Source organism: Miniopterus natalensis, chromosome 6 (genome assembly GCF_054644295.1).
Source record: "Miniopterus natalensis isolate mMinNat1 chromosome 6, mMinNat1.hap1, whole genome shotgun sequence".
Classification (NCBI taxonomy): Eukaryota; Metazoa; Chordata; class Mammalia; order Chiroptera; family Miniopteridae; genus Miniopterus; species Miniopterus natalensis.
Window position 1 is genome coordinate 83,381,040 of NC_142086.1, and position 25,047 is coordinate 83,406,086.

Genomic DNA, 25,047 nt, shown 5'->3' on the forward strand with positions numbered 1-25,047 from the left:
GAAGACGGTGAAAAAGCAAGAATCTGAGGGGCGGGGGCCCAGAGAGCCTGTCCCCAAGTGGGGCGGGGCGGGGCGGGGCGGGGCCAGCACAGCTGACTGCACCAGACGACAGCCGCCGCCCCAGCCGCCGCTCGCACCTTCCACCCGATGCTTGATGCTCGCGGGGCCCGACCAGGCCAACCGGCCCGCGGGCCAGGGAGAGGGCCAGGGAGCAGAGAAACTCGCAGCCGCTCTGCGGTGGTGAAACGCTTTGTTTTATTAAGGATGTTGAAACCCTTTGTCTACAGACAGCGTCTCATGCTCGGTCTCAGCGCGAGGAGCTCATGCGGGTGTGGTATGTACACAATATACAAAGGAGAACACTGAGTGTGTCAGCGACGGTTCCTTGGCTGAATTACATTCATATAAATGTCCAAATTCTGAATCAAGTGAAAAGCATACAACCTAAAGTCCGGAGAAGCCAAGAGCTTTTGGGGCTCACCCACCAACAGTCCACATACTGGGCCTTCTGTTGCCCCTGGTCATGTCCAGGACGCCCTCAGTTCCTCACGCACCCCTGGCCCACGATGGAGCCCGAACAGGTGCTCCTGGGGCGGGGGCTCGTCCCTCCAACAGTGAAAGGAACTGCAGCCCACGCGGCCAGAGTCCCTTCCCCACCCCCTGTGTGTGGACATACTGTGTGCTGCAGGGAGGAGAGGTGGTTACAGGACACGCCAGGGACAAGGGCACACAGAACTGGACACACATGGTCACAAGTCGCCTGCCCTCCCACATACACGGTCGGGGAATAAAATGAAACCTTCTCAGAGATCTCATAGAATACAGAGATGGAAAAGCAGCTAATTTTATTTCTCTTGCTGAAATCAAATTTATGCCTGGGGCAGACCCTATATTTTGGTGTAAATGTTTTACAGATGAAAAAAGCCATCCGTGTTGTATTCATGTTGCTTTCTGAGGACAGGGCCCGCAGCCTCGCACGGCAGCCACCAGTCCCCTCCGCAGGCCTGTGGCGAGGGGTGGGAGCCGTGGCTCGTCAGTGTGGCTACTTGAAATACTGTCCACAAGGCGCCGTCTTCACCAAGTGATTCTATAGTCAGGAGACCAATGAAATGATCTGAATAAAAATAAATTCCAGAGAAATCAATACCTTCTGAGATGCTGGCTCAGACATTTAAAAACAATTGTTTTTTGATGACAATAAAAATCCCCAAAATAGGAAAAGATGAAGAAAAGCTACATGAAGACCCGGAATCAGAAGCGCAGTTCTTTGGTGTCCCTTGCCTGAGAAGAGGTGAAAGCTGACCCTGAGCAGGTGATGAGGGCTGAGCCACGTGGCTGGGATGATGTCCCCCGACCTTGGCCCAGCCTGGAAGAGCCCTGGCTCACGTCACAGCCCTGCTGCCCCATCTGAGATCTCCCTTCAACCCCACCTTCCCGCCTGCAGGATGGCTGCCCGGCGGCCTGGACAATGACCAGTGTTCTCGTGGAACTATGACTCGGGTTTAGCTAACAAAACAGAACAGAGACCGCCCTGACCCCCACTGGTCAGAAGTCCTCAACACTTAACATTCCTCTCAAAAAAACAAGCAAACAAACAAACAAACAAAAAACCCAAGTCCTTGGTTGTGCCAACTTTTCTATGAAGTCTCTAAAGTCCAGCTTGAGGACACTGGATGCAAATTACCACCTCAAGGAAACAGTTGTGTGTCTAATGACTGAGCTCAGAGGGACAGTGTAAAGTGCTGGATTTCCTGCTTCGTCTGTGTCCTGCAGGGGTTAATCAACCTGCCCTCCTTTCCTGCTCACAGAGGGGTGGTTCCAGCTGTCCTGTCCTAGGGGCTGCCCTGTCCCAGGAGCAGGGGCTGTGCAGGCCTCCTGACCCTCCCGACCTCCTGCCTTCCTCCCTGGCAACCACGGGCCAGGCTTGGGTGCTCTCAGGGCAGAGCCCCGCAACTGGCCTGCCCTGGCTGGCTGCACAAACCTGGCCCAGAAACAGTGCTCAGCTTGGGGTCCACAGGGACAGCACACAGTGAGGCATCCATTCACCTGGGGCAGGAGGGAGACTCACGCTGACTTCAACCATTATCTGGCAGAAGGGAAGGCTAGACACACAGGACAGACCATGTCTATGGAATGTATTTCATTGGGCTTTGTGGTCAAATCACATCTTTTTTTTAAAAACTAAGTCCATCTCCCAATCCCCATTAGAAAAAATACCATTTTTAGAGAGAAGAAGAAAGATGCAGGGCCTCCCACAATGTTCTGAGGGAGGGGCTGGCACCACAGGACACTTTCCTGGGATGTGGAAAGAAAATGCCAGTGAATCATAACCAGACCATACCTTGCGCAATGGGGATCTGGGCCTGCCCTCCAACTGGCTTGGGATGAGCGACCAATTTATACAAGGGGAGAATGCTGGTGCGAGCGACGCTGTCCCTGAACCTGGAAAGTCCCAGCAATGTGCCACACGCCCCCCACCAGATGTGATCACTGCAGGAATCCATGCTCTGCTCCTGTTCTGCACTTTCTGAGCCTAAGGACACAGGACACTGGATACACAGCTCGATGCCACACAGGTGCTGACACCCTGGACTTCACTGTGGAGTGGGGTGTGCCCCATCTCTCCCCATGGAACCCATGGGTCCCTCCAGAACCATGAATCAGCCAAGTGTAGGAGCACTTCCTCCATCCGCTCCTCTCTGACCCTGAGTGGCAGCAACAGGCAGCTGGTATGGGTCTTTAAGCACAGGGTGGGGGCACTAGGGCATTGACCCACCTGACTCCCTGGCTCAGCCTGCCCTGGGCCGTCCTGTGTGCTGTAGGGTGCTGGGCAGGACCCCTGGGTGCCCCCAGAGCCAGCAGCACCCCTTCCCTGCCGTGACTCTGCCCGTGGCCCGCTGTGCTGCCAGCTTTCCGCCTGCATGCTTATTTTTCAAACACGTCTTTGATAAAGCTGGAAAGAATAATTTTAAAATGTGCCTTAAGTGGTGTTTTCCAAGATGAATATCTAGGAACTTAATTCTCTTTCTGACCCATGAAGACCTCTAGACAGTCATTCGCATCCGTCAGACTCAGAGGAAGGAGCAGGTCAGGCTGGTTATTGTGCAGCAGCCCCGATGCACTCCTGCTGGTCCCTAAAAGTTAAATACTGCTTCAAAACCCAAACAAATGGCCCCATTTATATCTCATTACATAGAAGTAAACCAAGAAAGGTTTTTGTGATATGATCCTATGAGAGCACAGAAGCTTCTGGAGCAGCTGAGGCTACAGGGACCTGTCTGGGTGCAGGGTGTGGGGAGTATGGACATGGGGGCTTTCTCTAGGTTGCTACTTCCTACCTCTACTTTCTCACTTCCTCCATAGATATATGTTTTATTTGCAATTAAAATAATGTGGCATAAGATTGACTTGGCATAATTACTTCTCATTTTATAAATCATGTTTCTAGCTCTGAATAAATTATTTATTCAATAATTTCACACGAAGTAATTGCTATTTCCTAAGCGTAAGGAAGCCCTACTCAGTAGAACTCAACTTCTATCGTAAACTGAGATTGAAAGCAGTCACTGGGTCACTGGGCCAATGGGAGGGGAGGTGGTGCCCCAGAGCTGCCAGATTGCTGCACTGGCCCCGCCCCACACCTGCCCCAGCTGTACGCCCGTCCCCAGGTCAGATGGGAGGCCCAGGGACAGTGCTGGACACCGGGCACCTCCATGTCCCCACCGACAGTCAGGGCGTGAGAGAGAACTGGTCCTGCTCTGTGGGCTTCTCCACCCAGGCGCCCAGCCCCGCCTTGATGAAGGCCCGGGACAGGCAGGCCTTCGCTGCCTGGTATTCCCTCGCCACCAGCTTGGACTCATGGTACATGTTGGGTTTGGTGATCTTGGAGCGCTGTAAGTTGGAGGGAACCTGTGTGAAGATAAAAAAACAAGAACAACCATTTAAGAAGTAACAGTAGAAGCTGAAACTCAAGAAGATATTTAAAAAATAGTGTTTAATACTATGTTGGCTTTTGGGGGTGGGCCACCAGGTGACAGTGCCTCCCGCAGAGGGACTGTCCTCACAGGGAATAAAGCCTAGGTGCCCCTCTGAGGGTCTGCACTCCCACCCCTAGGAGCAGCCTTGTGGATACACAGGCAGTGCTCTGGCCACCCACAAACAGTCGATTCAAATGTCCATTTTCAACACTGTGGCTATTTGGAAACCACAGTGTCATGTACCTCTGATCGCTGGATCCCCCCTCCCCCCACCAGCTGGCTACCTCAGGTGTGCGCTCCTGCAGCTAGTTTGTTCCTCCACATCAAGTTCAATGCCAGCTTCACAATAAACAAACACTACACACCAGACTCACAAATCAATGAAAACTAGTAACATACTGATTTACTATATAAGATTTTATTTGGGGGGAAAAAGGGTCCTGCTGCTGCTACTGCAGGAAAAAGTCTAAAATCCTTCCTGGCAGTTTAACTGGGACCAGCAATGCCCATCCTACTGGAAGTCTGGCTCTTCGTCTGAGGACAGAGGGTCCCAGCAGAAGGGATGGGGAAGGAAAAGCTGCCTCTGATGCTGAGCTGCTATGAACCTGAAGAGCCAGGGCCAGACTTTAGACTGGACACCACCAGAAGGAACAGGCTTGGAAGGGTTGTGTGGACAGTGGCAGGGCTGCAGAAGGATGGACAAATGGTGGGGAGTGGGGCGGGCATCGCTGTGGGGCGCCTCAGTACCTTGCCGTGTACACGCATCCAGCGACAGTACAACGCGTGCTTACACAGGCGCGACGCTCGGCCCAGCTCGTCCTTGCCGGTTGTGGCATTGATGACCTCGATGGCCGAGTCGCCCACCGTCCAGTTAACGCTGAAGTTGGGTGCCTTCCCTGGCTGCCGTGCTTCCGCGTTGCTGATGCCTGGAAGGGACAGATAGGCAAGGTGACACAGAGCCCCACAGGACAGATGTGCGGAACCAGGTGGCTCCCATGAGTCCAGTGCTACTTCCTGCTGCCCAGAAACGCACTGCTGTGGGAGGGGGGCAGAAGGTCCTCGGGACCTAAAACTGTGGGACTTCACTGCACTTCTGGCTCACTCTGCAACAGAGCTTGGTGGCCAGGAAGCCTGTGCAGATGGCAGCCATCTTGTAGCTCAGGGCCGCACAAAGTCATGTTGGGTGCTCCTTAGTGGATGACAGCCAGCTCTGGTGTTCAGACCCTGATGCTGGAGCCACCCCGCCTCACATGCCCTATACCCGATACAAGAACTGGCTTCTTAACATGTCTTCTTACCACATTCCAACCATTTCTAGGACCAAATGTTTCATTCATTTTCACTCATCCACTCAAGGCCACGATTCTATGACGTGTACCTGTGGCTCCACCTGTCAATTCTGATGTGTGTATCTAAGTTTAGTCTGGTTTCCTCTCTGATCTGAGAGTTCCTGAAGAGTCCCACTTCCACATGGCAGAGGCACTTGGCCTTTTATACTCTCCCTGTGTAGCCAGTGTTTAGTTTTAGTGCCATGCAATCAAAGTAACCAGTATAGGTAATAAGTTTCGGTTCAGTTACTTGTGACAGTGACCATGTGATGCACTGCAGAGCTAAGCAGCATGACAGACTCGAGGGAAAAAAGTGTTAATTCATTATCAAGTCTATTAACTGAAAGGAGAGCATTGCGAGCCCCAACTTCAAATGGAGTCTCTGTCTCAACTTCCAGTGACTGCTCTAAACCATACCTGTGTCAGGCAGGGTCCCCAGTGAGACAGAACAGTATGGTGTATGGAGAATTATGATGAGAGGTTGGCTCCCAAGGTTGTGGAGTCTGAGAAGTCCCATGACCTGCTGTCTGTGAGCTGGAGACCCAGGACAGCTGGTGGTGTAGCTCTGTCCAAGTCCAAAGGCAGAGAACTAGGGGGCCAATGGTGTGAGTCCCAGTCAATAGAAGGTGAGATGAGACGTCTCAGCTCAACCAGCCCGGCAGGAAAAAGGGATGGATTCCTTGATGCAGGCCTCAGTGGATGCAATGTGGGTGGACCCACGCTGGGAAGGCAGTTTGCTTTACTGAATCCACCCATCAAATGCTAACCCCACCTGCAAATAGCCTCCCTGACACCCCCAGAAAGAACAAGTACTCTAGCGCCCTTGGCCAGCCAGATGATGCAGAAAACTAAGTATCACAGAGCTTAGTTTTCTGTGGTTTATAGTGAACCACTCCCTTCCTGAACAGCTCTTCAGGTTTCCTGGAGTTTCCAACTCCTTAGTTTTTTTGTTGTTCGTAAAAGAAGCATGTGCTTTCACCTCTGAAAGGCCATGCGGCTTCTCAGGTTATTTGTGAACATACACTCACTTTCTTCTGAAAGACATCCTTTTCGAGCTTTGACATGATTCCCTGTTCTAACTAGAACTCTTATAGGCTTGCTGCTGGTTATCCTGTCATTGCAATGCTGATTTATAAGATAATTCGATCCCATGGTTTTCTTTCTTAGATGTATGTCTGCTTCATTTTGCTAGAGCATCCTTACTCTTTTTCCTCCAAAATATACAGTGGAGATAGATCCTCTGAGTCCTTGAATATATGAACAGTATCACTTTATCAAAATGCCTAATATTTGGTTAGATAAAAAATTCTACAATAAGCACATTTTCTCCTCAGAATTGGGAGTCATTTCATCACTCAGTCTGACTCCCGGTGCACTGATGAGTATGTCATGTTCTGGAATCTCAGAAAGATGTACTGGGAATGGTCTCTTTTAAAATTAATTATGCTCAGTACTCAGTACACACTCAGTTTTAGCACTTGTGGTTCCCTTAGCCAAGAAGTTTTCTTCTATTATTTCTTCCTGTTTTCCTTCTGAAAGGCTGCTGGGCAGCCTTTCAGAGGTCCAGCCGGGTCCTTGCCTGGCTATTGGGACAGTCGGGGGCCTTGACCACACAGGGGAGACTCCCACAGAGAAAGAGGCTGGCTTCTCCCCCGTAGCACAAAGCCAGGAGACACCACAGCACTGCTAGGGGTCAAGCGTAGTCCTGACATCACCATTTTCCCGCTTTACTGATCTCTGCGGCCAGGACACTCCTCCTTACGCTCCAGTTTCTACTGGCATGGCTGTCGGGGGGTGGGTCTGCAGCGGCTGCTGCTGCATCTGCTCCATCTCCAGCACCTGCTGGCAGGCAGGGTGTTCCTACAGGTCACCACACTGGCACTGAACTTATTCAAGGTCACACCCTTTCAAAAAGTGAGAGCCAGGGAGGAGTTTTGGGGGTGGACAGGTGGGGATCTGTGTAGGCACAACTGTTGGGAATCTCTGATCACAATGGAACCGTGTCACTCATGAATAGATGGGTAATGCTTATCTTTCTTACAAGTCTATTACTCCTCCGTGATAAGGTCAAAATAAAAGGTTACTGCTGAATGATACTTAAACCTCAGAGTTACAACATTTTGCATTAAAACTAGAAATGGTCAATTACCTGAAAAAGCAAGACTCTCACAGTACACATATTTTTTATATTTTAAGCTAAATAAGGTGCCATCTTTAGCAAAAATGGAGAAAATAAGGCAAAAAGAAAACAGGTAGTTTGGGCTTCCAATACTGACCATATGCTTTTTCTAGCGCAGAATGTCCCCAAAGGTGAGGACAACGTATTTCTCCGAGCCCCAGGGGGCCAACACTACTGTGAGGACTGACACCAGGGAAAGCTTATCTTTCCAGGGCTGCAAAGCAAGAACTAGGGTAATGAGTGAATCACAGGCCACAGGGCGAAGCCAGAGACAGCAGGAGCTGCACGGCTGGGAATGAGAATCTCTCTGCCGTTGTAAAGATGTGTGCTGACTCAGAACTTCCAGAGCAAAAATACAGAGAAACCGAACAGGCCTAATAACAAGTACGAGTGCAAAACCCGAAGAGCTGGTATTTCTTCTTTCCCTCTAACAGGAATTCTCTAAGAGGTGCTCACTACTGTGAGTGATCAGAAATGAAACTGTATGCATAATGCTTACTAGCAGGTATTTAGGAGCTAAAGCATAAGGAACTCAGTGTATGGCACACCTCATAGTGATGGTGACAGAGGCCATCTGCTCGGGCCTCCCAGCCCCTGTGTCAGTGACCCTTAGGGCCCCAAAAGCTGTGAAATAACCTGCCATTTAAGCTGGGGCACGAGAAAAGGGGTCACCACACTTGGGGGCCTACTCCTGCCTGGGAAACACACACTCTCTCATCCTATTCATATTTATATTCTCTCTCTCTCTCTCTCTCATTTAAGGCTTCCCTATCCTGACATAAGAGTCAGCTCTTTTTACCAACTACTATAAATGGTGACATGGCTCTTCCCTGGCAGAGGGTGTGCAGGCACTGGGACAGTCAAGACTACTGGCCTTCCCTCTGGAGTTCTCTCCAGTGCCCCGACAGCAAACTGGGCCAGTGGAGAAACAGGCTCAGGGGGCCAATGGATAGAATTAGAGGCTAGAATTGTCCTGAAACCAGCAGGTACAGGATTTGAAAGTAACCTGGGAAGGAGACACATGTGCACTGGAGAGGCTTCCATTCCCAAAATGGCAGGGAAGGGAGTCCTGAGTGTTCAAGGTAAAGGCTCAGATGGCTCACAGCTCACTACCAGGATTCTCTCTTAGAATCAAATATGCTCTGTATGCTGAAATAAAATTAAATTCTTCTCACTTTAACCTAGACAGGGTTTAAAACAATAGTCTACTAAATTTTTCATTAAAGGTCTATCTGACTGGCTTCGGTTTTTAGGTGATCTTGTTTTAGTTGATTTAGTTATCCTCTCTGAATTTATGTCCATTTTTGTCCCTCCCTTACGACACTACAATTCTATGGGCGCCACTGTATGTCACTCCCTCTTTAACATGGATATGATGATCTCTGTGATAAAATGTGCAGTGAAACAGCATGGCAAGCGTGGCATGAACTGCAACAAACACATGTTCACATGGCACAGGCACAGAAAGAGGACTGAAACGGCGCAGACACAGAAAGAGGGCTGAAGGAAACACATCCATCTATAGGCGTGTGACTTCCCACTTGTGAGATGTCAAACTCTCCCCTCTAGGTCCCCTCACTCAATTCCCTCCATCTGGTAACAGTGATTTCCACAATCCGGGCAGCGCCTGTGCAGCCCATGAGGAAGCAGCATCTCTGCCCCCACTCAGCCCTCAGCTGCCTTGTCCTGCTGCACCAACCCTGCTGGCCTCACAGGAGGGCCCTGTCTGCAGGTGTCTTCTCCAAACTACCTGCTGTGCCAATTTGAGCTCCCTTCAAGAAAAACAACAGCAAAACACCACTGTTTCCAAAGTCAAGAATTTCTCCAAAGACCAATACTTCAAACAGTTTGCATTGCAAAATAGATGGTGATGCCAGAGTGCGTTGCCATGGGCTCAGCATTCAAGAAACGGCCTGTCTCCCAAAACTCGAGTGTTGTCCTTACACTTCACAGAATTCTAACACTTGCCCAAAAGGATCGCAGAGGGCATCTGGTCTGTCCCCATCACTAGACAGAGGGAGAAACCGAGGAATGAGCAGCCAACAAGGTGGAGCTACAGCAGGCGGCCTTGGCTCTGATTAGGCTGCGGCTGCCAGGTGGGCTCAGTGAGGCCCAAACAGCATGGCGGGGGCTTCAGGCTTTGGCATTCGAGGTGATACTGGGGAGAGGAGAATGAAGAGTGGATTCTTCAATTTTGTTATTTCCTTTATGTTTTTAACAAACAGGTGGAATGCATCGATGACTTCAAGGTTTGTCTTGCAAAGGCTACTTTTCAGTATCTTTTTATAGCCATCCATGCCCTTCATGTACATCTGATATGATAAAAATAATCTGCCTTTATAAATGAGCTCTGGTTTCAGTATCTTAGAATATTCCTTTAGTGAAATGATCCTGTTTTCTTGGCCCCCCACTAGGGCTGCGACGCTGCTCAGATGGCTCTCATCCAGGCGCTAGTCAGTAACTGGTCTGAGCTGCGCCTGTGCCACAGGTTTCACACACCGTGTTTTCAGTGTCTGTGAAGCCAGGAGACAAGTGACAGCTGAAATTAAGCAAAGCACTCAAACATAGAACAGAGAGAGTAAACAGGAAAAACTATTCACTGATGCACAAGACATCTGTCCGCCAACACACAGTGAAATACTGACAAGTACTTCATAGCTTCCAGGAGGCTACGTGGGTGTGGATGCTACAGTTTCAACCTTCCCACAATCAAGTTTTATCAAACTCTACTTCTTCTCAAAAAAGTAGTGGCTAAGGTTTGGGAGCTCTGAGACAACCAGTGTTTTCCCCGCTCGTGCGAACGGCTGTGCTCTGAGAGCCATGCTGTCAGTACACTCCCACGCGCTGCTGTTACGGCTGTGCTGCCGGCCAGCGCACACGCACTCCAGGACACGCGGTTAGTTCAGGTTATGGTTTTAGTTCTGAGATCAAAAAATAAGTACAATGACGTTTTCAACAGGATAAAAATACCTTGTGTCCTTTAAAATAAGGGTGAACTGAGAAGTTAGAGCCCTTGAATTCAAAAGCTCTTGATCACTCTGCTGTTAACCACTGAAATTCTAAAAGAAAAACAATAAACAAACCAGTAACAACAGATGCACAGGACAAGTGCAAGACATCCCGACACCTGGGCCTGTCCTGGTCCACAGGATCACACCCCTATACCCGGGCCTGTCCTGGTCCACAGGATCACACCCCTGACACCCAGGCCTGTCCGGGTCCACACCATCACATCCCATGTGTCAAGGGTACATTTCAATTACATGACCAACCTCATAAGAGCAAGCTGGGCGTGAGGAGCCAGGACTTGCCACCACCTGCACAGGGGCTGGCTTTGTGGTGGCAGCTCATCACTATGACCACATATTCTGGTGGCCCAGTCCACCTTGATCTCAGACAGCCGATGTGTATAATTTCCACAGCATCTGTTAGTCTTTCTACAGAGACAGGGCCTGAATACATACATATGAAAGATGCGAAGGTGCCAAATCTGGGCTGTTGCTCCTTTACGAATGGCAAAGTTTTCAGTCAGTAAGAGATTAACCTTATAGCAGGACTCATATAATAACTCTCACAGGCCCTGCAATAGCCACCCCCTCCCTTCAGAGTGGCCCCAACTGTCCTCTGAAGAAAGGTACTCTACAGCAGCTTCCCTGAGGTGTTTTTATCCACACGATGTAGACACTGCATAAGAAGTTAATCTGAAAGGGATGAGATCATGCTCGGGGATACTTGCCACTGAGCAGAGGCTTGTTGAGGGTGTACAGAGGGGGCAGGTCTTCGATGTTTGAGATTCGCTGGTACATGGCTCTGGAGAGGTGGTCCCCATGGTAGAGGCTGCCCAAGATGATGCTCGAGAAGTAAATCGGTTCCACAAAGATGCTGAGCAGGGAGCCCTGGATGCCCACCACGTTCCACCTGCCGGCAGAGAGACACGGGCCTCAGCAGGGGTGCAGCATCTATCACAGACCTGATGCCACCTGCCTGCATGTACAGATGCCTGTTAATTCGGCACCAGTGTCAGCCAATTAAAGAGACAGCAGCTAGAAATAGCTGACTTAGCAGTTTAGAACTTTAAAGAGAAAAAGCTATGTAAAAATCATTTGAGCTGTCGAACGACCTTTGCAATGACGGCACACTTACTAAAGGTTAGTTCCAACAAGGTATCCACGAGGCACATTTTTTGTGAGAAAAATCAAAAGGGAAAGTAAATATTTTATCACTTCTAACAAAAATTATCGCTCTGGAGTCCCTCAAAACATTAAACCATCATTTCCTGTTCCTTGGTGACAACTCTGACTCAGGCTCCATTTAACACTAGGAGGTGAGAATCAGCCATGCCAGGGAGAGAGGTGTGCTCTCCCCACTGCCTTTTGGTCACCAGGCCTGCCCTGCCATGGACAGCAGCAGTGATACTGGAACCACACCGGGAGAGGGAGTGACTATATGACTTCTATTAAACCAATCATTCACATCACTGACATCCAGGTGTTTGTTTGCACTCTAATTCACACACCATCCCATAAACACACCGCTGCTCTCTCTCTCTGAGCCCCACAAACAGGAGAAGCACTCTACAGCCTGGGGAGTCTGGGGAGTCTGCACCCTTGGTGCTGGGCCTAAGTTCAGGGTGCAGAGATGACATAGCCCACATGTTCCTGGAGTCCGTGGGCTGTCTGGATGGGAACAAGCAGTAAAAAGGCAAACACATGAATCAAGAATTAAAAGTTGAGCTGAGATCAATTTGAAGGAGAGCAGGGTTCCATGAAAAAGCAGAAGAGGGGTGCTGACTCCAGAGAGGGCTCTGAGAGGGTGACCCTGAACTTAGACCCAAAGCAGGGTATGAGGCAGAGAGAGGGAAGCCCCACCCAGATCCAGTGAGGGGACAGGCCTAGGGACAGGGTGGGGACAGGGCAGGGTCAGACTGGCCTGAGCCACCTCCACAAGGACTGGCTGTTCCTCAGGGCAGCGGGAGCTCCTGAAGGCCTTTTGGGGAGGCGGTGGCACCACCTAATTTAATGGAAGTGTTTTTCTGAGAGGGACTGATGTGGTCTGCATTTTGGGAAGTAACCTGTCAGCAGTGTGGGGAAGGTCTGGTGGGACGACAGGTGGGTGGCCATAGGGGAGCCGCCTCTACAGCAGTTTGCCAGTGACACTTGCTGGGGTGGCACTGGAAGAACCAACAGGTGCTGAGGGGAGCTCACTCGGACCCGCCATGCTCGCTGTCCAGGCCTCTTTGTCTTTCGTCTCCCTTACATCATTTCTTAGAGGGCAGGGCTCAGAGCGCTGTCATGCAGGTGTGTCCCTGGATCTGTAAAGTGCACAGCCCAGCTCGGAGAGGCTGAGTGTACAAGTGGGCAATGGCCAGACCAGTCACAGGAAAGCTCTGACCCAACCACAGCCCCCATGGCACCTGGCCCACAGCAGTCAGGACTTGGTCAGCTGCCCTAACTGTTGTCCCTGCTTCCAACTTGGGACCACCCAGAGTGGCCCCAGAAGTGGCCCCATTTTTGGCTAGCTCACCCACAGCCTCCATGGAACACACCTGAGCCTCCCCTGTCCACTAGAGCTCCCCTCACCCTGCCTGCTACAGCAGCTCCGAATAGCCAAGCTGTCTGCCCTCAGGAAGGTGGTCTCTGCTTCCTCCCACAGCTCCATGCAGCCCAGACCACAGAGGCCATGGTCATCAGAACTGAGACCTGGCGCCTTCCCATCATGAGACGCAACTCACCATGAGATGGTTAACTCCATTCGCATCACTGTGACCCATGCAGTCTTGAGAGGGGTGGTGGCTGCCTTCAGCCTTACTGCCCACCAACCCACCAGACAACACCCGGTGATCCCAGCAATAGCACTCTACCTTCCTTCCCTCCCCCTGCCCACTGTGGCCTTCACTCCTAAGCCTGCCCTCTGCCCCTCCCCCACTTCCTGCCCCTTAGGCTGGGACACATAGTCCACTGCTCTGTCCCTCTGTGAGAGACACAGGACATCTCGCCCAGCACCTGCCCACTGCCTCTCATCCGTGATGGTCACTCAAGAGGCTGTCATTTCATCCCCTCAGGACGGGACAGGACAGGAGAACTGCAGCCAGTGGGCAGTGTTCCGGCTGCCAGCATGGTTTCTGGGCCATGGCTGTTCTGGCTGTCAAGCCATGGCCATCTGTTGGTGTGATATTTAATATTAAGCTCCTTTCAATCACATCCGAGTTTACAAAAATGAGGTGACTCTAGGAGGATGGGGGCTGGTTGCCAGGGAAACTGACCACATAATTAGATGGAGTGGGGAGAGGAACTGGGGATCAAGTTGATCACCAATCACCAATGATTTAATCAATCATGGTTATGTGATGGAAATCTGCATAAAACCTGACAGGCTGGTGAACACCTCAGGCGCTAGGACAGTGGGGCCGGAGAGCACAGAAGATACTTGCACCCCACCCTTACTAGGCATCTCTTCCTGGGGCTGTTCCTGACTTGTGTCCTTTACAATAAAATGGTCAATTAAGTAACTATATTCCCTTAGTTCTATGAGCTGTTCTAGCAAGTTACTGAGCCTGAAAAGGGGGTGAGGACGGACAGAAGTCTTTAATGTTTGTTAGAAGATAAATAACTACTAGAACTGAGACCAGCATCTGAAGAAATGGGGTTTTCTATAATCTGCCTGGGATGCAGGCTCCTGAAAGAATAACACTTCTCAGGGGACTGAAACTCGATGGGTGTTTGCAGCACCCCAACCTCACCCTGACCACCAGTGGGTGCTCCCAGTACTCAGAGCACAATGCCTGTGACGGGTGTCACATTATTTTTTAAATGTAAACACCAATTACCCCAAATACTAACTGAAGAGTGAACATAACCATTAAAGTTACACCTCTGACAAACAAGGAACCTCTTTGCTTTCTCTGGGAGCAAATCATTTTAAAACGTCCAGTGAAACACATTGGTTCACCCCAGAAGCCCACGAATAACAATAGTAATAAAGGGCGGGATGCTGGTTTTGCAGAATGGCAGTGGACAGCCTGGAACTCCTGGGTAAAGGCCCGCCTTCACCCTGTCAAAGGGTCCTGGAGCCTCTCTAGAGCTTTAGTCCTTCAAAGAATGCAGGGAACACTGGAGTAGGGAGTGGGGACAAAATTCACGATTTTGAAAGCCATCAGGGGTGACTGTCGCAGTGGGGAGGGTCAGGTGCCCCCAGGGGCCTTACCGAGCCATCTTGTCGCTGCAGGACATGGTGAGCAGCCTCTCCCCCTGCAGCACCCCATCCCATGTCTGGATGCTCGCATTCGAGCGCACCGGGATGGTCCCCTCCCCAGATTCTATTTTCGTCCGCAGCTGCCCTCTGGCTTTTCGATTTGGATGTCTGTCTGCTGGTTCTAAGAGAGAAACAGGAGAAGGAAGTCACCGGCAGGAAACCATGTGTTCCACTCACTGGGAAGCACATCTAACTACACTCTACAAATTTACAACAGTTTACGCCAATATGTGCAGGCGGTTACTGTGTATCTATAGCACATATGTACAGTATAAGTATATGAAATTGGACAGGAAGGATATAATACAAACCAAATTCACAGAAGTGCCTTCCTCAGGGATGGGGAAAAGAGGGCTTCCATTTCAGCCAAAGCAATTGATTTCTATCGTTAAAAAGGAGCTTAAGCAAATAGGACAAAATGCTAACATTTGTTAATTCTATGTGTTGGATATTTGGGTGTTATATTTTCCCCCGTATTTTCAAAATTTTATAAAGAAATCCATAGGGAGCAGAAATAAGCCCACAGGAAGCATGTACAAACGTCCACAGAGACTACCCCTGGGTCATACGAAAATGGGTGATTTAAATTTTCTTTCTTATTTTAAAAATACTTAGCAATTTTCCACAGTGAGTGTGTTGCTTTCATAATCAAGGAAAATTACACAATTAAATGTTCTATTAGGAACAAATAATGTTTAAGCTTGGGAGAAGAGATGTGGACACAAATTCGTGTGAAACAAAAGAACTAACTCATGCAGAGAAGGGTGGGAAGATGTGATAGAAACAGGGTCTCCCTTTCCATTAGTCTGAACCTGCTTCTGGAATTTCAGCCAAACACTCCAATTACGCATTTATTACGTTATGATTCATCAGAAATATGGGAGAGGAAATATGTCTCTCCGATTTAGAGACATATACTGTCCAAATTTAGGTGCTGAAAACAATTCTGATTTGATGTACTCACTCTATTCCAATTTCATAGTTTATTAGATTCAACATTTTCATTCATTAAAATTTTCTAGTTAATTATTCATGGAAAAGTAAAACCTCATGCTTTTAAGTATTCCTCAGATCCACGTTCAAGGCTGATATTAAAAAAACAAAGGATACTAATGTACGTTTAGTCTTGTCTGTTACCACGTGACCATGCATTCTGAGAAACTGCTGACTGTCAAGAAGCCTGGCTGTACCTTCCAGGATTGGTTCATGTGGTGAGAAAATCCTGGCGTCTCCACAGGGAGAGGTGCTGATGTACAGATGGAACTGGACGGTGTCTTTCAGCCTAAAACCTCCCCGCTCGGACTTCTGGAAGATGGATTTTTTTTGATCTTCTTTGCTACTGAAAGGAAACAAGTCGCAAAGTAAACTTTCCAGCTGCGTGTGGTCAAAATCCAGTCTGCCCCAGCTCCCAGTGATTTTCAGAGGCCCATATTTTCAACGGGGTAAAGAGAAGCTGGAACTGGAATCCTTATTTTACATTTTTGTGGTAATTCACACAGTTCCTGTCCACTCAACAATGGACATGCCATCGAAATGCAAGTATTCCTCCTTTCCTTCTCACTTCTGACTCCAAACAGGATGACTGTGTAGAGATGGCTTGGTAAAGAAAAGCAGTTTGGATCCATGCTGGGCTGATTTTAGGCACAGTGACTGGAATAAAAATGACCGTGTTTACCAGGCAGTGGCGTTCGACTGCTGTCATACTGCAGAAAACAAAAGCACAGGGTCTGAGCACAGACCTGAAACCTGCGATGCTATTATGTATGTGTGCATACATGTGTGTGCACATATGTACGTGTGTGTATACATATGTGTGCTGTAAATTAGCCAACTCTATTTGTAGCTTGAGCATCATGGGAAAATGGGGTCCAACCTCACTGTTACCGACAGTTATTATTTTGAGAATTTTTCAGTGAAAGTTGTGCAGTGTTTCCTGACGGAGAAAAACCTTTTAAAACAGCTTCCTTTACTTACTTACTAGACTTACTTTAGGTAAAGCTCAAGCTGCGTATAAAGGAATCTAAGCAAGGACCTCCGAGATATGATCTCTGCGTGGCAGTCGTTCAGAGCAAGGCCACGGTCACTCATGTACTCGCCGTTAATACATTTCGTTCCTGTGGAAACACATATCACCTGGGCATCTTTAACATCTGTGCCTGAAAAACAAGAGAGACCATTCCTCTAGTCACAGTCATGCGCCTACCTGAGCCCCCAGGCCTGACATGTGTCCTAGGTGACGGAACCTGGCAGAGAACTCAGCGCACGTTACCCACCCCACCCCCCGCCACGGCTGCAGGCCTCCCAGAGGATGGGCTCTGCAACACTCCTGGAAGCCAACCGTCCTCACTCTGCCGTGTGAAGGTTCTACACTTAGGGAAGTTACTTCCTCTGGAATGTAATCGTCTTTTCTTGAACAGTCCTGTTGGATACAGGGAGGAAGCACTATGTGAAGGTAGATAGGTAGTCTGGTTATTAATCTTGAAATTAATATCAAAGCACTAAAGAGGCGATGAGGAAGGGGTAAGAAGGAAAACAAGCCATTTGCAGCGTGCTCATTAGGAGTCCCTGTCACCCACTAACTGCTGGAAGGAAACCCTCAGCACTGGGGAACCTGCAGAAGAGCGGCCACTGATGGTAAATCTGTCGACAGACAACATACTGCAAAGGTCCCAAACGTCACCAGGTATAAACTGCACCATCTGTTGCATGTCTGTGTCACCCAGCACTGTGCGGGCTCTACCAGGTCAGGTATTCTCACTTCATCCCACATCCTTAAGGTACAGGCTACCATTGCCTCCATTTTACAGACCAGGAAACTGAGGCACAGAGGGATCAATAACCTGGCCAAGGTCATTCAACGAGTGGAGGCCATCTGAGGTCAGAACCACATGGCCTGTGCTGTGTAGTCCTGCCTGCAGATGTGAATTGTGGCTTTGAGCAGCATCCCAAGTGGAATTCACGCCTAGGTGCAAATGCTGCCCTGCGGTTATCTGCCCCTTCTACAGTGGTGAGAAGAGCTGGATGACAGAACCGCCTGCCCACGCCTTGGTGCCGCTGGAGCCACAGAGCCTTCTCAGGGAACTGTTGTGTCAGCAGCTGAAAAGCTCACCTTTCAGTTATGTAAGTGTACAGAGAGAAGAGGAGGGAAAATACAGGCACCAACATCAGAGAAAACATGAAACCCCTGTTAAAGTTCAGAGTTCATCATCTGCCCCTCAGACACACGCTCAGCTGTGCCAAAGCACTAACATTGCAGGGAGGACGCTTGCGATTCAAGAGTCGTCCCACTGGAAACAGCCCAAGTGCCCATCAGTAGCTGATGGATAAAAAGCTGTGGGACATTCACACACATGGAATACTATGCAGCTGTAAAGAAGGATCTCGTACCCTTTGGGACAGTATGCATGGACCTGGAGAAAATTATGCTAAGTGAAATAAGCCAGGCAGCGAAACACAAACATCACATGATCTTGCTTATATGTGGAATCTAAAGAACTTAATAAACTGATGAACAGAATAGATTCAATGACATGGAAGCATGGATCAGACTGACAAATGTCAGAGGGATGGAGGAAGGCGGGTGGGTGGAGGGGGAGAGATTAACCAAAGAATTTATATGCATATATGCACAAGCCAAGGACATGGACAATGGTGGGGAGAGGGACCGGGGAGGGGAGTGGGATGGGGTAGAATGAGTCATTGGGGAGAAAAAGGGACATCTGTAATATTTTAAACAAAAATAAACAAACAAAAAATGAATGAAAAGAAAAAAAAAAAGTTGTCCTGTACTCCAGGGTTTGGGGGGATCAACGTGAGGATCACAGAATCATGTCCTTTCCCCAGCTGGACAGAAAATTCCCTCTGGAGAGGAAAACACAGCCACCTACATAGAGCTGGGGTTTTCTCCTGGCTAGTGGAGACAGAAACGCTGCTCCCAGCCCCTTGCTCCCTGGCCTCCAGGCCTGCTCCCTGCACACACTGTGGATGCTGCCAGCAGAGAGAGGCCCAAATGACAGGGTGTGGGGGTCCTCTCTCCAAAACCTGCCTGCACCACCACAGGATCTGGGCATTGGTCAGGTTGTGGCTTCCTGTTCCTAGGAGACCCCATGGAGTTGCAGCACATTGTCCCACTCGCTGGTGTGGGAAGAGGATCTGGGGAAGGGTTCCTTCCATGACTGGGAACTTCTACAAATTTAATAGGGTTCCTCCTGCCATCCCAAACAGTGTGTTTTCCCCACAGATTTTCAACTCTTGCTAGAGCTTCCTCTCTCCTCAAAAGCCACACAGAACCCTACCTGCAGCATGAACACTAACTGGTAAATCAGATATGTCCTACTTTCCTGTGAAGCAGGAGTTCACACGTCTCCTGCAGCTTCCCGAGCAGATCCAGACCACTCACCCACAATTGTGGGAATCCAACACTAACATAGGGTGCTTCTCCAAATGAAAACAACTTAGGTTGAAAAGATGAACATTTGGGGGAAAAAGTAAGTAGTTCCCACATTTGCAGACAGCAGACATTCTGAAGAGGGAAAACACAATTTTCCTGTTAGAGTCAGAAGTTTTTATAGGGCAAGATGTTTACCTGTTGTCATGACGATTCCAGCAAGAACCTTCCTGCGTGCGTGGGGGGAGGCGAAGTTGTCTGTCAGATCACCAAACTTATCCAGAACCAGGCGGGCCACGGCGTCTGCTAACACCTGAGGACCACAGCAGGGGGTTAGGCGCCTGCACCTGCCTGCAAATGCCAGGGTGGTGGCTCAGATGGCTTCTCTTCTGGAGAATCCCAGAGTAAATCGGGTAAACAAATGTGTGCATGCATGCGTGCGTATGTGTGTGTTTCCTCCAAAGCACTCCTTGGAAACACACATCCAAGGAACATGCGAGGCCATGGCTGGAATCTTTTACCAGAGCCTTAAGGGCAGGGACAGCCCAGAGTCTAGCTGTATGGGAGCCCAAGCTGGTGCAGATGGGGCATGCCCTGCTGCCCCTCCGGTCCTCACAGCGCACCAGCCCTGCCCTCCAATAAGAGCACGGTGGTGTAGGGTGGCAAGAGTGCCTTCCTGGGGTCACCTGCCTCCCCCCTCCACTGCTCTGCTGCCCAGGCTCTCTGAGTATCCAGCCCAGCCTGGCAAGACTAGGGAGCATGGGCAGGAGAAAGGGGCGGTCAAATCGAAGAATCATGAGCTTTGCACAGCACCTCCCTCTCAAAGGCCCCGCCCATCAAATATGTCTCAGTTATTTTAACAGCTAAGACAAATCACCCTGGTTCAGTCACTCTCTCCAAATCCAGCACTGAGCAGAGCCTGTGGGGCAGCTATCCCTCAGATCAAATGACAGTAGGATGTACTCAAGGGAAGGTGCTTAGTGATGCCTGGAACACTTCACTGGAATGTGACCAGATCGGACAGCACTGTCCTCCAGGGACTGCTTCTTAGAAGCAAACTATCTGTTAGATTTGGGACACATCTTATTTTTATGGCTCATGAGTTATGGATAAAGTGAACCCATAGTGTTCTGGGAAACAGTGCTAACGTGTATGTGTATGTGTAAAGAGCCACATTGGACCTATATCCCCCCAATCTCACACTTGTCTTGACAAACGGCCAAATCCAGTGTCCCCAGCTTGGCCCTTAAAAAAATAGGCTTAAAATGAATAGAAAAGTCACTCATCCTAAATAATGAGTTATTTGGAAAAAGCATAGTTATCAGGAAGTTTTCCTCCTGTCATTGTACCAGCAAATTCCAGGGGACAGTGCTCAAGACCAGCCATGTGGTGGGTGGGCAGAATGCCCAGGTGGGGCCCACGGGCCTCACCTGGCACCTTGGCAGAGGCATTGATGCTACAGGTATGAGCACAGGGAAGGGAGTCAGACCACAGACAGAAACAGATGTGCAACCAAACGATGCCAAGGGCACCACAGATAAAGGACAACGCGTTCCAACTTATATAGAAGGAAAAAATGAAAGGTTAAGGACAGCCAGAGGGGATAAAAGTTTCATTTCATAGGTTAGGCACAGGAGTTTCACTAGTTAGGAGACACTTGAGTGGAAGTCAGCATTCCTGTGCACACTTGCTTGTGTGGTGCCAGCATTTGCACACATGGACATTCTTCCACCCCCCTTAAAGGGGTCACTACCTCATTCTTTATGGGTAATGAAGCACCTCTCCCTCTAAACAAGGGGGCAGATATAATGGCAAAGTAACAAGCTCCTAAACGGCAAGCCCATACCACTATAGGCCCCACAGCACTGCCTCCTGCAACGACACTCAGGGCAGAGAGGCAGGGAGGTCCGGCTAGGCCGCTAAATAACATTCAGTGCTGACAGGGTGTTTCACACTCATCACATGGTCAACATCACCTGCTTTTTAAACTCTCTAGTGCCAGTATGAACACCATGAAGGCAAACAATCATAAGACCAGGGACATTTGACCCAAATCCTGCATGGGTTACTTGCGGGAAACATAGGAATTTACACTGTTCTAGAAGCATTTGAGATTCCCAGGGGAAAGACAATGGAGCCCAGAAACAAGGCCTGGGTTGATTCTGTGAAACCACCCCCCAGGTCCTCCAGGAGAACATGGTTACCGGAGCCACCAGGGGTCTCTGGAGACATGATGGGGCTACTGCTGGCAGAGACTAGGGGGCAGATACAACTCCACTCCCCCAGGCCTCACTGTCTAGAGACCACAGAGCTCCAGAAACGACTACTCAGCACCTGCAGAATCTGGGTAAGTGGTGTGGGGCGGCCCCTGACTGTAGGATTCCCACAGACACCCTCCCCAGAGAGGCTGCACAGGCCCCACCCTCCCAGGCCAGGGGCTCTGGTCACTGCTCCACTGAGCTCAGCCTGGGGCTCAGGCTGCAAGTGCACACACATACATGCATGCACACACATGCACAGGCACACACACAGACCTCCCTCTGCCTCCCCTCCGCAGTGTTACCCATCTGCACTGTGAAACCTGGCATCTGGGAGGCAGAGCATTCAGTACGACTTCCATTCTCTTACATATGACCCTGTTCACGTTCAGGGAAGACAGGCCAAGTCAGACGCTGTTTTGAACTCAGGCTGAAATAGGTTTAGCATATAGTAAGCTTGAAAATAAAACATCACTTGACTTGGGAACTAGTGCCACCGATTTGTAAAACTATGAATGGACTGATAGTAAGAGTTTAACATGGGAAGCAATTATTTGGTTCATGAAAAAAAATCAGTACATTACTTTGAGCATGTTACTTTACCAAGGGTGGGGAACCTTTTTTCTGCCAAGGGTCATTTGGATATTCATAACATCATTCTCAGACCATATAAAATTATCAACTTAAAAATTAGCTATGAAAAAAATGCCTAGATTTATTGAATTTTGAGTCCCACCTACAGTTGCCTTGGCAGGGTCAGACCAAATGACTTCTCGGGCCATATACGGCCCATGAGCCAAAAGTTCCCCACCTTTGCTTTATATTGATGCTGCATTCGGTTGCTTTAGGCAAAATAAAATAAATTTCCTTCTTTTAAAACTGAGGACCTTGGTCATCTCAGAGGACAGGTTACTCTAACTGGCTCAAAGGTGAAAGGGAGCTGGCGCTCTTGAGTTCTTCTAAGAGAACACAGGCCATCCTATCCATCAATATCGAGTCCTTCAATTCTTCTGATCAAACCACTATATATTTATCTTCAAACTGAATCGCACTTTGACAAGAAGGAATAAACGGAGAAGAGGATCAGGTTTTCTCCCTAAAAGACTGATTTTTACAGTAGACGAGAGAATCTTGGATTTCTAAGAAAAGCAATAAATAATGAGTTGTAGGATTTGGAAATGACAGTAAGTCTTCCTCCTTCAGTCTTCCTCCTTCACAGATGCCTATCTGAGTCCCTCTGAATGTTTCCTCTGTTCACCCTGATTTTAATGGGTGTAGGGGGCCAGGAAAAAGGAAGCCTGCATGAATCCCACCAGGTACAGACAGACCCGGGTGCCTGGTGGACCTGGAGCACTTGCTTAAGGGCCCCCTATCCCTCTGACACTCGCTCCCTTTTGCTGTGGGCACAGGAATGCAGCTGCAAACCAGTCCCACTGGAGCCAGAGCCCTGACACCCTTGGGTTTTAGCAGCTGACTGGCCAGACTCCCTCCTCTTGTGCCCAGAATCCCAGTGAGACTTAGGAAAACACCCTGGGTTGGGGCAGGTTCCGGTGTCTGGCTCCCTACCCTTCTCATCAAAGGCTGCTATGGATGCCTGCCTCACCCCCCACAGGGGCAGCTATACGGGGAGGGAACTGTGAACTATCCTTTGAGGTGAGGTTCAGCATAGAGAGGGATGACAGCACTGCTCTGGTGTCCCCAACCTATGCTGTGATGGCCTCAGGCTGGCTCATGATGGCCAGGGACCACATGGCCAGCAAAATCTAGGACAGGCTGCTGGGCAGCCACACTTACTGGTAACTGTTGGTGGTGAGGACAGAGTGACATGAGATGGAAAGTCAACATGATAATAAAACCAGGTCCTATCTAAAATCATGATCAAGGCACGACCAGACTTTCCTCACCTGTGGTAAGTGTAACTGGAGGCCCTCGCTGAGGATAGGCTGGCGAGATGGTGTTTGATCCAAGTGCAAATTAAAAATGGTGGCCAGGGCAGACTGCGCGGCCCGGGCCTTGGCGAGCTTTTTGTTTCTTCCCGAGCCTTCGAAGAACTGGCCGTCCACGACCACAGACATGACGAAGTTCTTGGCGTGGCTCTCCCCGCTCTCTGAAAGGAAGTCGTATTTCAGACCCGGGCGCAGCTCGTTCAAGATCATCACAGGGTTCTTGCCGCTGGGCGGTGGGAACGGTGGGAGGACCGGGAGGGGAGGCTGGACAAGGCTGGCGGGCACCGGGGACGCTGACAAGCTGAGGTCCCCGCTGGAGCTGAAGGAGTCATCTCCGTTGGAGCCCATGTAAAATGGCACTTCCGATCTGTCCGGCGTCTCAAAGCCGTTGAAGAGTGTGTCTGGAAAGTCAGCCTGGTCGGACGTGAAGTCCGTGTTGGCGGACAGGCTCCTCCCCATGGCCAGGTGGGCCTCGGACGCGTTGGGGAACTGGACGAACGACCGCAGGGCCTTCTCGGCCGCCTGCAGCTTGGCCTTCTTCTTCGTGGGGCCGGAGCCCTCGAACACCTGCCCGTTCACCTCGACGGACATGACGAAGAGCGGCGCGTGCACGGGTCCCGTCTGGGACAGCAGCGTGTACTGCAGGCCGGGCTTGATCTCGTTCAGCTGCATCAGCGCGTTCTTGGGCAGGGCCGGCCCCGGCGCCCTCCTCCTCTTCTTCAGGCGGAACTTGGCATGCCCATTGCTGCCCTCGTCCAGGGGCCGCTTCCTGCCGAGGATGCCACCGCCCCCATTGGGGAACAGGCAGCTATCAGCCGGCCCCGGCGCACCGCCGTCCCCAAGGGGCCCATGGTCCACACTGCAGCTGTCCTTAGCCTCTGTGCTGCTCGAACCTGCGGTGCCCAGAAAGAGCAACTTACAACGCCTTCGTTGCAGGATCTTGTAAATGCAAAATTTATAGATTCCTTTATCTCTCTTTGTAACTGGGTAAGTGATGTGTGTTCTGCATTACTCCCTGTTGCACACAGGAGGGACTGCACATTTACCACTAGCTCAGGGCCTCAACTGAATAATGGCTCCTACCTACCATTTCTATTTAGTATCACCAACTGCTTTTGCGTTAAAAGGTGACTTTTTAAATAAATCTTTATGAGAATATTTTGAAGCATCAAAGTGGGGGACGATAAATTTGTCCAGAAGACCTTACGTGAATAAGTCTAATGTCAGTACTGACAAATGTCATTTACTTTGGCATTGTCCCCCTTTTCAATGGCATTTGCTCTCACACTGGGCTTTGCATTGCAGCCTCTCCCAGAAGAGGTAACATATTTAAGAGCAGCATTTACAGGCTTATTAGTTCTCCAGGTTCAAAATATTCAACCAACTTGTGCAGCAATTTGATTTAGTTCATGAATCAATCTTAGAAATCTGCTCATGTAATTATGTAAAGTATTCAGGCCATTTAGAAATGATTTTTGAAGGATACAGCTTCATTTCCAGTATTCATTTAATGTTTTTATCACTACATATGGGGACTGACTTAACTCTGAATCCTTAACACATTCCGTGATAGAAAAAAACATATATATGAAGGAAATATAAAATTGAAAGCTACAATTTCCTAACTACAGCTGGAAATTTGGTCTTTTTTAAAACAAACAAACATTTGATGGATTTACAGAATAATTTGGTTATTCTACCTTTTAAAGGTAGTTAATTAA

General features: G+C 49.4%; 1 protein-coding gene across 2 annotated transcripts in view; it reads right to left on the reverse strand.

Moving 5' to 3' along the window:
• Positions 1 to 233: 233 nt before the first annotated feature.
• Positions 234 to 25,047, reverse strand: part of ADARB1 (adenosine deaminase RNA specific B1) — an 84,861-nt gene continuing 60,047 nt past the window's right edge. The window contains exons 4-11 of one of the 2 annotated variants that reach the window (XM_087818393.1): positions 23,285 to 24,219; positions 19,321 to 19,435; positions 16,723 to 16,891; positions 15,926 to 16,071; positions 14,688 to 14,856; positions 11,221 to 11,402; positions 4,725 to 4,903; positions 234 to 3,909 (exon numbers count right to left, since the gene is read on the reverse strand). In XM_087818393.1, the coding sequence (XP_087674519.1) occupies positions 3,730 to 3,909; positions 4,725 to 4,903; positions 11,221 to 11,402; positions 14,688 to 14,856; positions 15,926 to 16,071; positions 16,723 to 16,891; positions 19,321 to 19,435; positions 23,285 to 24,219 (2,075 nt within the window). In that variant the 3' untranslated portion in view covers positions 234 to 3,729. Of the gene's footprint in view, positions 3,910 to 4,724; positions 4,904 to 11,220; positions 11,403 to 14,687; positions 14,857 to 15,925; positions 16,075 to 16,722; positions 16,892 to 19,320; positions 19,436 to 23,284; positions 24,220 to 25,047 lie in introns of both variants that reach the window. The other variant, XM_087818392.1, reaches the window with a different exon arrangement.